General features: G+C 40.0%; 2 protein-coding genes across 8 annotated transcripts in view; both read right to left on the bottom strand.

Moving 5' to 3' along the window:
- Nucleotides 1-4,361: 4,361 nt before the first annotated feature.
- dkk1b (dickkopf WNT signaling pathway inhibitor 1b) lies at nucleotides 4,362-6,174 on the bottom strand. The gene is made up of 4 exons (XM_023991931.1): nucleotides 5,838-6,174; nucleotides 5,483-5,624; nucleotides 5,120-5,263; nucleotides 4,362-5,007 (listed from the first exon to the last, which is right to left on the bottom strand). Exons 1-4 carry the CDS (start codon nucleotides 6,045-6,047, stop codon nucleotides 4,754-4,756), a joined length of 750 nt encoding a protein of 249 aa, XP_023847699.1. The 5' UTR covers nucleotides 6,048-6,174; the 3' UTR covers nucleotides 4,362-4,753.
- Nucleotides 6,175-11,108: 4,934 nt separating this feature from the next.
- Nucleotides 11,109-15,124, bottom strand: part of prkg1b (protein kinase cGMP-dependent 1b) — a 155,870-nt gene continuing 151,854 nt past the window's right edge. For all 7 annotated transcript variants that reach the window (XM_023993141.2, XM_023993140.2, XM_023993138.2 and 4 more), the window contains 6 exons: nucleotides 14,400-14,489; nucleotides 14,147-14,288; nucleotides 13,857-14,020; nucleotides 13,489-13,674; nucleotides 13,262-13,328; nucleotides 11,109-13,152 (listed from right to left, as the gene is read on the bottom strand). In XM_023993141.2, coding sequence (XP_023848909.1) covers nucleotides 13,054-13,152; nucleotides 13,262-13,328; nucleotides 13,489-13,674; nucleotides 13,857-14,020; nucleotides 14,147-14,288; nucleotides 14,400-14,489 — 748 coding nt within the window. In that variant the 3' untranslated portion in view covers nucleotides 11,109-13,053. The remainder of the gene's footprint in view (nucleotides 13,153-13,261; nucleotides 13,329-13,488; nucleotides 13,675-13,856; nucleotides 14,021-14,146; nucleotides 14,289-14,399; nucleotides 14,490-15,124) is intronic.

Genomic DNA, 15,124 nt, shown 5'->3' with positions numbered 1-15,124 from the left:
ACACGCATGGGAATTGGCCTATATGGCTAAATTGAAATGTTTCTCACAGAGGAAATTTGAAAAATGCATAAGCATGGTAGCAATTGAAAGGAAACCGTTTGGAGCAATGGGGAAATGATTAGGACAAAGTTGAGGACAAAGCAGTTCACCTGAAACAAGACTAAATCCAAACATTATACGGCTTTCTGCCGCATTTGTTGATAACGGAATCTGAAAATACTCTGGATACGGTCAATAACATGGTAACAGTATTCCTGGAAAATGTAGGGTAGATGCAACATACAACAAAAAAATGGTTTGAGTGAGAGGACTACCTGGTGTCTCCACAGTTCCTACGTAATTTCAATGCACTTTTATGACTCAAAGAAGAGTCTTCACCTATAAGGTGTTTTTTTGAGCTCTCCTAGCTGTGCTGTTGAGGATCTAGAGCAAGCACACTTGTAGTTGTTTTGTTTGGATCACAACCCTGCATCCCCTGCCATTGCACAATAACTATTGTTGTTTTCGCAATCCAAAAATMGACCATTATAAATCAGAATCTGGGTCAGGTGGGCATCATTTGAAAGCTTGATCCATTGCCAACGCGACTAGTTAAGTTAAACAATACGGTATTAGGCTTTCAAAAGGCAATTCAGAGAAACAGATCATTTTGGTGCGCATAGAATGGAGACATGAGTGAATTCATGCAGCAAATTTTGTTCACACTAAGACAAACAGGCTCATTCTGTTAAGAACAACCCAGGGTATGAAGCCATGTCATCTTGTAACTGTACATCAAACATAGTGGTTATAAAGGTTGACACTGTTTATGACATGGGTTTTATGATATGGAAATGTAAAGTGCACATTTGGCTTGCTAGTATGACATCAAAGKGGTATTTATTATAATCCTGAACGTCTCATATTTCCAAATACATCTAGTCCTCTTAATTTATAGCATTTCCTTCACTCAGACACCAAAACATTTGCAAAAGTGGCCTAATTAGCGGAGGGATGGGGGCAACTTCTTGTCGCGTGAGGTGCTCAAGTTCAGAACGGCTGTCAGTCAAAACCCATACAGCGCTGTGAAGCGCAGAACTTGAGCTCTGACATCATGTATAGAATGTTACTGTACAGCCACTGTGTTCCAATTGATGCGCTTATCAGTGTCCAGATTTGCCATTTTTAACACGTACAGTATAAAGGTATTCGTGTAAAGGCCTACGGTAATGCCATCAGCTAGCTTTTACTTGAAGAATTAAATCATTTCTGTCTCTGACCAGCCTTTGGGTAAACCCACAACAGTAAAGGTGTTTGACTGTTCCTGTCTGTTTGTGTGCTGACCCCGCAGACAGKCGTCTGCTCTTCAGAAGCCCGTTTCTCTGTGAGCTCCTGTGTGTGACGCCTGACATCATTCCTGTTGGATCTTCACGTCTGTAATTTTCAAACATGGCAGTCAGGCTGCTAGTAAAAATACACAGCTGCTAGTACTGGGTCATCTATGTTAATGCTGTAAACTACTTCTGTTGTATCACTGACCCAAAAACAAAATGACCAGGATGTTTTTATGAGGAGTTATATTAAAATGGTTATGCACTTATTCTAAAAGAGTCAACACCATGCTTTTTATCATACTTATTAACATCTGACATATTGCTTGTCTTTTTGAAGTCTAACAGCGGAAATATTGTTCTCGCAGAAGTGCCAACTCCTGGAAGTGCAAAATCGTCACAGGTTATCCCTAATGAGTCACCACAGTTCATTTGCATCAGGGCACATTAATTGGTATATCCCATTCAGCCATATCAAGAGGAAGCTGTTGTGTGGCACACACCTTATATTCAATAAGGTTAAATCCCCTGAATTATTCCTGTTCACAGGAAGGAGAACATATTTATTGTCACGCCACTAATGGGCAGTGGGGAGTTGGAAGTGCAGTTTTAATTACTTGTCATCTGTGCATCCTGTTTTCCCATCAAATCAACATCTTCAGTCCTTTGATGCCAACATCAGAGGGCCAAAGATAGCAACGTATCCACAGGTTGTGGGCGACAATCTCCCTTCCTTGCCTCACCAGTTATTATCTCCCTCGTTTAAATGAAAGAGATCTGTGGTGATGTCCTTACTCATACAGTAGTTTATATTACATACACTTATATTGCTTACAGGTGAGTACGTTCTTGGAAAATAACAGCCTAGCAACATCCTRATTCAGTAATAGGCAAGGTAATGGAGTAACCCCTACCCATAATATCTACATATGTTACACCTGCTTTGGGTGCAACCAAATGAAGTCGTTAGAGACTGGGGCTTTGTGCACTTGAACTCTTCATCTCCATTAAAGAGATGAGGGTTCCAGTTGAATGTTAATACATTCCATGAATAAGCCAAAGGTTCCATCAAGAAGAAAGGTTCTAGGTGAACAAGTGGACTACGCTGATGGTCATCTTTAAGTTTCATACTGTAGATGTTTAATGATTTGTATTACAGTTGCTTGTGTGTGTGTGTGTGTGTGTGTGTGTGTGTGTGTGTGTGTGTGTGTGTGTGTGTGTGTGTGTGTGTGTGTGTGTGTGTGTGTGTGTGTGTGGTGTTGTGTGTGGTGTGGTGTGTGTGTGTGTGTGTTGTTGTGTGTGTGTGTGTGTGTGTGTGTGTGTTGTGTGTGTGTGTGTGTGTGTGGTGTGTATCACAGATCCATTTACATTTTAGCAGATCAACTCACAATCCCATATAAAACACATGCAGTATATAGAACCACGTCTTGTCCTCAACATCCAGGTCAAGGAGAAACAAAGGTCTGAATGTGTGAGTTTAAAAGCACATACTTTACCAAACACAATGCCCATTTCACGTAAATGTTTTGGTGTTTTTCTAACTCTGTTTGTTTGCAAACCTTCTGTTACTTAACTACTCTTTATGAGGGGGTATTTGAGGTAGTCTGCAGACATTCACACTGTTGAGGAGAGTCGAATTGCTATTTTATTGTATTGCACTGCAAAAGAGGATTCACGCTGAATGTTTGCAGATTAGCTATGAGTGTATACCAGCAACATGTACTAAAAAGGGTTCCCTTTTCCTTTAGACATTTATATCAAATAGCAAGGCCTTTGTTTTGAAACTCTAAAGATGCCAACTTTTTCCCTCAAAGAATTAGCTGTTATGCTGTATTTCTAGTGGGTCATTTAGAGTTTTCTCCTCACCATTGTGCTGTATGAGATTCCATCCACCGATGTTTTGGGTCTTCCCCGCCGCTGTTGATGGTCTCGACAAAAGCAAGGGGAAGCCTCTCTAGTACTAGCTGATGCACATGTATGGGAAGAGGACAATTGCAAACTGTATACCCTGTGCTTTGAAATGCCTACCCCTCTGCTTTGTCACGCTTGACACCTTGAAGTAAATACTTAAACTCTGCAGTTCCTCGTTACCTATAAGTTGGGGGACACACAAAGAAAGTCGAATGTTGCATACTGAAACAACAAATACTTGAAAGGGATGGATGTTTTGTGCACTATGTAATGGGAATGCGGAAGTATGTCTATTTAATGCATTGCCTCTTTAAAATGTAATTCATTTGTTCTGGCATCAGGCAAAGCTTGTACCCACGGTACGCTTGTGGTCTGGGACAAGCATGACGACACTATCCCCACACATCACTCACACCTCCCTGCAAGTTCAGAGTTCAACATCAGAGTTCACTTGGCTATCTGACTAAGCTGGGAGTTAGACCCAAGCCTCCATGTGTTAGTTAGGACATATGGTTCTTCTGCTCAAGATGACCAGGCCAAAGGGAGTGTGATGAGCCTCTCACCTCACCCTTCCCTAGAAGTCACTGTCTAAAACAGCCATATGGCATGCAGGAGTAGCAATGGGACTGGTTCTAGTGTACATCAAATTATACAGCTCACTACAGTGGTTTGATGTTAGGATTTGTAAAATAAAGGAAAGTATCACGGTGATTCCCATATAGCCTAATACATTATTTCCATAATAAGTAGTGTTTTAGAACTGTAGGAATATGCATCATTAGTTATAAATGTGGTGTATACCTTGTGTCATGTACCTTGCAGTAGGTCATGTTTTGGAATTGGTCAGACTAATGGAACAGCCAATATCAATCCTTTGACTGCATCATTTAAATTCCACTTTCCCTTGGTAGGTCACTAAACTAGTAAATGATTACATGCAATTACAAACATCCATCTTGGCCATGTACTGTTATAATCTCCACCCGGCACAGCCAGAAGAGGACTGGCCACCACTCAGAGCCTGGTTCCTCTCTAGGTTTCTCTATAGCACTTTGTGACATCGGCTGATGTAAAAAAGGGCTTTATAAATACATTTGATATGATGCAATAATGTGCCAATTATTTCATAAGACAGTTAAATATTTTAACACTCTTTATTTCAAATAAAAATATAAATTGATATCAGAATCTATATAAACTTGTATAAATCACAGTGTTAATACATTTACAATAATGTGATAACAGCATAGAGAGCACCTTCTCTTCGAATAGTTGTGACCAAAAATAATTAAGTGCCATTATCTATAAGTTATGTACAATACAGTAATTTACCGTAATAATCATATATGTCAAGTTCCATAGAGAAACAATCACAACTACTCTGCTATTTTTGAGTGATAAAATCAGAAGACCAAAACAAAACGGTCTCCCAATAGTAAACTCTTTCCTTTCCACTTCACTTGTCAGAAATCACATCAGTCCTTCAGTTAGACTTTCTGAAAGGCTACCGAAATCCATAGATTGCTGCTGATTCAATGTCTTTGGCAAGTGTGCAGACTTCGAGTTGCCTTGCTGTTGTGCTCCCCTCTCTGTGTTCTGCAGGACAAACCGTCTCCACAGTCACACCGCTGGAATATCTCTAAACCTTGGGTGCCTTTCCTTTTGTGCTTGGTGCAGACCTGACCGTCTTTCAACACTGGCTTGCAGATCTTGGACCAGAAATGACGCGCACAGCAAAGTCCCTCTGTGCAATCTGAAGACCTCAGGCAGTGCTTTCCTTCCAGACCTGAACAAATAAGTTAACCACATTAGCATATTGTTGGCTTTGTGTATAACAAGACATATATCACTCGGAGTCCATTTACAACAGTAAACGTCATAACTGATTTGGTACATACCTTTTGGGGTTTGTGAAAGATCTTGTGTGGGCAACTTGGAGTTCAGTTCCACTGTAGAGTTTTTCTCCTGTGTATTGCTGAGTGGCACTATGTCCTCCATTCTGATGTGCTGAACCATGTCAGGATCGCCGGGTAAACACACACCTAGGAAGGTAACAAGAAGATCAAACATGAGATGATGTGCTTGAAATTACACTAAGTCTTTCAACACGTGTGTTGAATTGCTTAAATTCAACTGACTGCACTTCTCTTRAAAAGTTCAAAGCAGTGAGGAACGGCTTTAGACACATCTTCTAAGGCTCTATTGAACAGATTTGACGGTGTAATTTAACATGAAAGAGCTGGGACTTGTAGACTACTCGCCATTGCTGCACTGGTTGCCCGGGCAACACATAGTGTCCCGGATACAGCGCTTCCTGCGCCTCTTGCACGGGAGACAGGCGCCTCGGGACACAACGCATAAACCATGGTCACCGCACTCCTCATCCGTGGAGCAACTCAAAGACTGAAAGAAGAGAGGTAAATGATTAATGTATGCATTTAACTTTTTAGAATACTATCCAATTTAAATAATAGGCATATTGCTGATGGTAAACTGTTCAATTTAACGGAGGGAATCTATGGTCCATTTTTAAACCTTCAATTTCAACACAATCTATAGCCTACTTTGATCAATATAAAATAGTCAACTTTTATGACAAATTGATGCTGGGCTTACCTGTATGGTATCAATTGCCATATTTTGGGTCCCGCTGTCAAATGAAAAGTCGTCAGGGCTCGCGCTTATCGGGTGACTCGGACTCGCCACTAAAGGTATGTTCTTGATGGCATTTGAGCTGAGAAGCACGGATCCAGCGCATGCAGAATCAAAGTATCCGACCAGCATGTAAAAGACAGCGGAATAACCGAATGGCAGCATCATTGCCATTGTAGAAATGGTTGTTGTATGTAAAAAATGGTACCAATTCCAAGATGCAATAGTAGCCTACAACTCGAGGGCAGATAGGTGTACTAGTAGGAGGAGTAAACTACCACTGTAATCCTAGGATTCCTGATGCAAGATTTATACATACCGAGTTGTTTGCATCCCGCCCCCAGCTATGTGTAACAAAGGGGTGGATGACATTTCAAAGGGCTCAACTCATGATGCATCCCACAGCAAGTACCCATTGGCCGGGAACCCTATTCCAAAACATGTCAAAAATGTTTGCGTACAATTACTGTCAATGACTTTTCACGAGATGACACACCGACACATTTTTCCTCTAATGGACACGTTACCCCTATTACCGTTATGCAGCTACAGTCTTTCATTTGACTCATATTTTGTTGCGCCTTAACAACATCTGGTCAGGTTTATTGATAACACTGGACATTTGCAGCCTATTTTATCCCATAAAGGTGTCACTGGTTGCACTTAAGTCAGTATTTCGAGATGATGAACATAATGGGGGCTACATTGTGTATATTGAGTAGTTTTTCGTTGTAAGCCTATAGGCTACTGTTAATACATGTTTATACCTTTTTATAACTGAGGTTTATCAGGGGTCATCAAATGCCCCTGCAAATAGTTGCTCTTACTGACCCCAGGCGCCCCATGGTTTTTCTAATGGGTGATCATTAAAGACATTTACTCCCCATTAGCGGCATTTGATCCGTAATTGTACTGGAGGAACTTTGAAATGCACTTGATTGGAAAAACTGGCGGGGATCAAAGGGGAATATGCAAATCGTGGAGAATGAAAAGTTTACTGAATTACTTATAAATATGGGTTGATTGGCACCCCGCGATAAAGAATTCGCATCGGTCTCTCTGAATTTCTTATGTAGCCTGTAAAACAATTAGACACAGAAGTAGGCCCTTCCCCTCGGATAAAGCTGCTGTCAGCCTAATTACCCATACAGCACCTCTCGTGATGATGTAGCCTATTGTGCAAATTCCAACATTGTGGCATGATAATTACGTTTCAATACATCTGTACAGAGAATTGTAAAAACTGTTGCTTGATATCGGGTTATGAAAGAAAGCCTGTCCAGTTTTTAAAACTAGCCTGCTCTTAAATTAGGAATAGTGGATTAGAAAAAGAGTTAAAATATTTTTTTTTGCAATAGCCTTAAACATCTAATTTGAAATAAGTTTAAAAAGGGGAAAATTAACAACATATMTAAAATACTATAGGGGCTTGTTTGAATAAAATACAAAAAATATATTAAAGTTGTATTTTAAAGTGATTCAAATATTTTTCAAATCTTAACCATAGCCTAAATAACCGAACTAGATAATTGAGTGAAGTATTCAGGAACAAAATACGATTTAACAGTTTCAAAGTGCATGTTTGCCAAATAGCCTAGGCAAAGCCTCTGAAATAAATGGCTTTGATGTTGTTGACAAAGGTTAGTTAGGCTATAATAGGCCACCACAAGACAAACGTTCAATACACTTCATTAAACGTCAATTGGCAGCATTCATCCCGATTCGTTGGTCTTTAGGCTTTGTTTTAATTGTACATCCAAAGCCTACAGTGGTGTAAAATAAAGCTTGTGTGAAGGCCCCTTTGATGGGGACAGATCAAACAGTCCTGAACCCCCATGTCTTAATCAGACTCCGGCAGCTATGGCGTTTTTACAAACAGTCCGTTTGCTCGGCTTTTAGCGGGTTTTAAACAGACATTGTCCGCTACTCAGCAAATTAATTTGGTAGGATGCCAGGTCCGTTTTGAAATACCTGGTTGCGGCCTAATCCATTCATGCTACAATAGCCCATGTCCCTAAAGTGTTAAATAAACACACAATCCGGTTTGTGTTCGATTTAAATAATAAACGGGCAGAAAATGCACTTTATAGTTGTTAGATAAGGTAATCTTTCGCCTGGAGGGTCAGGTGTTCTGAAAGCTCCCTCCTGTGGTCAGAGTGGTTATCAAAGGAAGTAATAACAGTGTATTTAACATGTAATTCTATCAAATAAGCTGCCTTGTAGTTACAGACCCAGTACAAAATACCAGTAAAGATCAGGGAGTAAGTAACCAGAGAACAGCTTCACCAAATCAAATAAGGAGCATCATCTTTCATATTGATTGAAAGTTACATTTTATTGTAAGAAAACGGCATATAAATAGCTGGACCATTAAAAAAAGCAGCAAGCCAAGTAATGACGACCGTTTAAGTTTGATCTTGTCATGCAGCATTAAAACAAATATTGAAGATATCTTCTGGATGCCATCGAGTTTAAGGCACTTTCAATAATGCCAAAAGCCATGTGATGATGTTCAGAACTGGGGTGAGCGACTTCAGTCATTCATTGGATGATGGTGATAACATGAAAAGATCATTCAAGCTTGAGAAAATATGTCAAGATTTAATTTGACAAAACATATCCCAAATATTCAAATTAAATAATAAAAGTATAACCTATTTATACAAAATATATATAGATATATATATATATATATATTATATATATATATATATATATACATATACATACATACATACATACATACACACATATATATATATATATATAATATATATATACATATATATTATATATATATATATTATACATACATACATACACATATATATATATATATATACACATATATATACACATACACATATATATACAGTGGGGAGAACAAGTATTTGATACACTGACGATTTTGCAAGTTTTCCTACTTACAAAGCATGTAGAGGTCTGTAATTTTTATCATAGGTACACTTCAACTGTGAGAGACGGAATCTAAACAAAAATCCAGAAAATCACATTGTATGATTTTTAAATAATTAATTTGCATTTTATTGCATGACATAAGTATTTGATCACCTACCAACCAGTAAGAATTCCGGCTCTCACAGACCTGTTAGTTTTTCTTTAAGAAGCCCTCCTGTTCTCCACTCATTACCTGTATTAACTGCACCTGTTTGAACTCGTTACCTGTATAAAAGACACTGTCCACAAACTCAATCAAACAGACTCCAACCTCTCCACAATGGCCAAGACCAGAGAGCTGTGTAAGGACATCAGGGATAAAATTGTAGACCTGCACAAGGCTGGGATGGGCTACAGGACAATAGGTAAGCAGCTTGGTGAGAAGGCAACAACTGTTGGTGCAATTATTAGAAAATGAAAGTTCAGATGACGGTCAATCACCCCAGTCTGGAGCTCCATGCAAGATATCACCTCGTGGGGCATCAATGATCATGAGGAAGGTGAGGATCAGCCCAGAACTACACGGCAGGACCTGGTCAATGACCTGAAGAGAGCTGGGACCACAGTCTCAAATAAAACCATTAGTAACACACTACGCCGTCATGGATTTAAATCCTGCAGCGCACGCCAGGTCCCCTGCTCAAGCCAGCGCAAGTCCAGGCCCGTCTGAAGTTTGCCAATGACCATCTGGATGATCCAGAGGAGGAATGGGAGAAGGTCATGTGGTCTGATGAGACAAAAATAGAGCTTTTTGGTCTAAAGTCCACTCGCCGTGTTTGGAGAAGAAAGAAGATGAGTACAACCCCAAGAACACCATCCCAACCGTGAAGCATGGAGTGGAAACATCATTCTTGGGGATGCTTTTCTGCAAAGGGACAGGACGACTGCACCGTATTGAGGGGAGGATGTATGGGGCCATGTATCGCGAGATCTTGGCCAACAACCTCCTTCCCTCAGTAAGAGCATTGAAGATGGGTCGTGGCTGGGTCTTCCAGCATGACAACGACCCGAAACACACAGCCAGGGCAACAAGGAGTGGCTCCGTAAGAAGCATCTCAAGGTCTGAGATGGCCTAGCCAGTCTCCAGACCTGAACCCAATAGAAAATCTTTGGAGGGAGCTGAAAGTCCATATTGCCCAGTGACAGCCCCGAAACCTGAAGGATCTGGGGAAGGTCTGTATGGAGGAGTGGGCCAAAATCCCTGCTGCAGTGTGTGCAAACCTGGTCAAGAACTACGGGAAACGTATGATCTCTGTAATTGCAAACAAAGGTTTCTGTACCAAATATTAAGTTCTGCTTTTCTAATGTATCAAATACTTATGTCATGCAATAAAATTCAAATTAATTACTTAAAAATCATACAATGTGATTTTCTGGATTTTTGTTTTAGATTCCGTCTCTCACAGTTGAAGTGTACCTATGATAAAAATTACAGACCTCTACATGCTTTGTAAGTAGGAAAACCTGCAAAATCGGCAGTGTATCAAATACTTGTTCTCCCCACTGTATATACATATATWTTTTTTTAAATCAGCACTAAATATTGATGTACATATGTAATGTAATATTGTATGTGTAATATTTACTTCTGGTCCTAAAATAAATAATATTCATTTGTTTTCAAGCGCAATATAAAAGTTAGAAATTATGATAATATATGTGAGGCCTGTAGAATAGCAGCCATCTTGCCTTTCATTTAGAAATTCTAATGTTCTAAGGTCCATTTTGATGGGAAATTAATCATGTGAATAGTAGAATAATCTCTGTATGACAGACTGATTGTATTTAGCCATGTATCAAAGTCCACTTGCTGCCTCCCTTTAAATTGTCAGTGTATTGACATCACCTCCTGTGGGATGTTTACATGGGATACAGCTTTTGTCAAGTTGACATCAAAAGTCGATTATTTAGCCTTTTAGCTAACCCTTACCCTAACCCTTTTCTTAACTTTAACCTAATTCAACTAACCTGCTATGTTAATTATCCTAACCTGCCAAGTAAGTTCTGCTAAACCTACAACGAAAAGTACATTTTGACAAAAGCTGTGTCCTTTCTAGACAAAACCCCTGCTGTGTTCCTCTCTGGTAAGCCTGTTTTTGTACAAGTACCAGTTTGCCCTCTAGTGGTATACACTGTTCTTTGCTGTTTCCCCACTCAATGGTTGAATCATCCCTTTGCCCCCCCGAAGGTCGATGTCCGAGCCCCCGGGGAAATCTAATTAGCATAATTAAAAAATCCCCATTAAAAAATCTATCATGTTTAAACTAGAGATATCTGTTTMTTTTTTTTTTGCATCGGATGCGTCTCAATCCACCTCATCCGCCTATGTCGCACTACTTCATCTGCTGAAAGGTCACAGAGCTAGAGCTGTGTTTGTCAGACCATGAGACATCCCAAAAATCGGTCTACTCACAAAATCGGTCTGTAGGGTCCGAATGGTTTGGCCTGCAAACTATTATAACCCCTCTATGAAAATATGAGACTCTCACYAACATGTCAATTGTTTTTCTCTAGGATGCCCACAGGACTCACAAGACTTGTCTGAAGGTCCCCGGTACCAGTAAAAAAAAAAACGAATAATAATAATGGAAGTACTGTGTTTATGGAGACTGTTTAGTGCCAAAAATAAGGGGTTAAATACACGTTTAAAGAAGAATTATTGTATATTTCCAGATCTCTCATATCTCTCAAATATAGGATAGACACTTCAGAACAAACTTCCTTTTGAATTTTTTTGCGGGGGACTATCTGTTGTTCCTGTACTGAATCTGTTATTCAATGCGTTTGTATGGGCTAATAGCAGTAAGGCCAAATAAAATGTTTAATCAATGATTCAAATTTTTTTATATACTGCAATGGGTCTTAAAATTCTAAATCAAATAGCTAAATGATCCTTGGTGTGACCTCCTTAAAACAATTCCATATAGCTTAGTAGAACCCCCCCCACCCACCACCTTTTTTAAATATACATTTCCGCACTATTAGGTTGGAATAATACTGTGAAATTGTGAAAATGACGATAATGCCCTGTTAGTGTATGAGCTGTTTGAAAATATCGGCTGAAATTTCAGCCTGTTCTGGTGGGATGGAGTTTTGGCCTGCCTGGTGACATCACTAGGTGGTAATTTAGTTAATAGACCAATAAGACAGTTACAAACCTTTCTCCCAAACCTTTCTCCTAGTTTTCAGTTTTCCCCTCCCCACTCAGACCACTCCCAGACAGTCCTAGCTAAATTCTTGCTTGAGAATGTGCGCTTTGCTAAGAAGCTATTTTTATCATTTTTTTACAATTTTAATTTAAAACAACCAGAGTAAGGTACTTCATTGTTACCCAGAAATGATTTGATATTGAAATAAAAAAACAGCTGCATGTGACCTTTAGTAAATAACTACATGTTAATACATTGAAAAGTCCAATATGTCCTTGCAATTTCTTAACACTGTAGAGCTTTAGAAAAGATCTGAAAGGTGAAGGGAAGGCCAAAGTAGTTTTTATCAATCAAACAACTTTGCGCTTATAAATTGTGTAATTACATGTGTGTAATTGAAAGTGGCGTGTGTGTGTATGTGTGTTTTTTCCCCAATGGAATACAGTATGCATAATAGACAATATATCACCTTTATGTGCTGTAATCATGTGTAACATCCAAATGTATAATATGATACAAAGGAACTTGTAAAAAATAACATTTTGAATATTGATGACAAGTGTTGAAAAGAGTCAACAACCCCCCCCCCCCCGTTGGAATCGTGGTCCATAAACGCTACAACAGTGAGCAGGAATCTCTCCCTCTCAGTCCCAATCCACTCAGTATCACAAGTAATCACTGAAAACACTGGTATTGTAAGTGCTAACAGCCACAACAAATACATAAACCTAAATATACACGTGTGACAAAAATAAATCAAAAACCTCTCCATGAGGGGATCCAATGGGGGGCATGGTTGACGATGATGGTGAGAGACTGAAGAGGACTTTTGTCGTTCTAAAACGTTAGTCCCAATGCCACCTCGGAGGAGAGTGGAGCAACATTGGTGAAGGCATCTTGGTGACCCAAAGCGGTACGACTGCCCCATTCACTGTCACTGTCCGTTCACAGCATCATCAACTGTCTGTCTCGCTGTTCTCTGCTGCCAAACCCTTGAAAGGCATCCCCAGAAATTCAATTATGAGGCAGGACTAGGGAGCTACTGGAGAGGCTACTACACATGGAGGGTGGCGTTAAAAATCAGTATCCCAGCCAGACATGTCATCTGGAGGAGGGTCATCGTTGTCCTCTGGGAAACTGTCAAAGTTGCTTGTGTCAGTTGACGACGAGAGCTAATAGAGAAGAGGAGGAGGGGCTGGATTAATGGCATGTCACGCTTTAATATTGAAAATTAAGCCTACACTGGCCTGCTATTTTAAAATGATGCATATTTTGACTTACATCAGGGATGATTGGAGGAGTCAGGGTTCCTTTCCTCAACCCCTCCCAGTTAAAGCCTTCAAACCATCTGAGATTCAAAGAGAGAAACAGAGTTATCTTTGAAAACAGAGTTATCTTTGAAAACAGAGTTATCTTTGAAAACAGAGTTATCTTTCCTGTTGTTTTTTTTGGTCTAAAGTGCAATCATGGCCATTAGCCAGGCAGGGTAAAGTACTTAATTGACTTACTTGTGCTTTTGGATATCTTTGACTCCATTTTTCAAGTTTCCAAGTCTTTCCGAAGGATTGTCCCTGCATAGTTTCTTAATCAAATTGGCAGCATTTTTGGTAATCTTCTTTGGAAATTCAATCATGTCGATTCCTCTCAGAATTATATTGTACGTCTTCATTGGATCTGGCCCTGAGAATGGTGGGCTGAAAAAGAAGCAGGAGCATTCATTTAAAACAAATATGTGGTAATTTAACCCTACATCTAGATGTGGGTGGAGTTACAGGTATGAGAGACAGAGCAGGCATTCCTTCTGATCCCAGTCACTTATTCTATTGGATATACAATAAAACCTCCTACAGCCATATCCACAAACTTCCTCCCTCACCTTCCAGTCAGGAGTTCGTACATGAGGATTCCCAATGACCAGTAGTCAGCGGAGATGTCGTGCCCCTTGTTCAGGATGATCTCAGGTGCCACGTACTCCGGGGTCCCGCAGAAAGTCCACGTCTTTTTCCCAAACCCAATCTTCTTGGCAAAGCCAAAGTCCACCTGTGAAAAGACAGGAGCGCCAATGAGATCTCATTGACTGAACACCTTTCCCYCAGCTGCTGTGGGTCTTGAGCCATATTATTATACTACAGGTGTGAAGGTGTCCTCAGGTCTCTGTCCACTCACCAGCTTGGCATAGCCTCTGTGATCCAGAATGAGGTTCTCGGGTTTGAGATCCCTGTAGATGATCCCTTTGGAATGTAGGTAAGCAAAGGCCTCCACCACACAGGCTGTGTAGAACCGCGTGGTCGAGTCTTCAAATGAACCTCTGCAATGTTGAAGACAATATTCACGCAAGTTAAAATGATGAAGGCAGGGGAAAGCAAGGCAACATGGTATCATTTGAAAGTTAATTGGTTGAGAGATGCATTTCCCATACCTGTCCCTAAGTATGGTCCAGAGCTCTCCCCCAAGGCAAGCCTCCATCAACATGTAAAGATATTTGGCATCTTTGAATGTCCGATACAGCCTGAAACACACATCAAGAACATGTCAACTGTAAATTGCGTCCTTTTCTTGAGGATAATGAAGTAGTCTATCGGAAGAGATATCAGTAGAGACACCTGGCTGAGATATCTCTACATCTAGCTAGTATCTGACATCTCTACATATACAGTGCCTTCCAAAAGTATGCATATCTTCAGAAAGTATTCATACCCCTTGACTTATTCCACGTTTTGTTGTTACAGCCTGAATACCTTTTTTTGATACACACAATACCCCATAATTATAAAGTGAACATTTTTGCAAATGTATTGAACATGAAATACAGAAATATCTCGTTTACATAAGTATTCAAACCCCTGAGGCAATACATGTTAGAATCACCTTTGGCAGAGATTACAGCTGTGAGTATTTCTGGGTAAGTCTCTAAGAGCTTTGCACCCCTGGAGTGTACAATATTTACACATTATTCTATTTAATATTCACATTGACGGGATGTAGTGGAGTGGGTCGAGAGCTTCAAGTTCCCTCTGTGTCCACATCACTAAGGACCTATCATGGTCCAAACACACCAACACAGTCATTAAGAGGGTATGACAATGCCTCTTCCCCCTCCGGAGACTGAAAAAATTTGGCATGAGCCCTCAGATCCTCAAAAGG

This window comes from Salvelinus sp. IW2-2015, linkage group LG8, assembly GCF_002910315.2.
Source record: "Salvelinus sp. IW2-2015 linkage group LG8, ASM291031v2, whole genome shotgun sequence".
In the NCBI taxonomy this organism is placed as follows: Eukaryota; Metazoa; Chordata; class Actinopteri; order Salmoniformes; family Salmonidae; genus Salvelinus; species Salvelinus sp. IW2-2015.
Note: the sequence above shows the minus strand (reverse complement) of the source record. Positions and strands in the feature narration are given on the sequence as shown.

Coding starts and splice junctions, on each gene's coding strand:
- dkk1b (XM_023991931.1), bottom strand. CDS start 6,047: ATGGCAATGATGCTGCCATTCGGTTATTCCGCTGTCTTTTACATGCTG. Junction 5,625..5,837: donor TGGCAATTGATACCATACAG/GTAAGCCCAGCA, acceptor CTCTTCTTTCAG/TCTTTGAGTTGCTCCACGGA. Junction 5,264..5,482: donor GGGCAACCAGTGCAGCAATG/GCGAGTAGTCTA, acceptor TTACCTTCCTAG/GTGTGTGTTTACCCGGCGAT.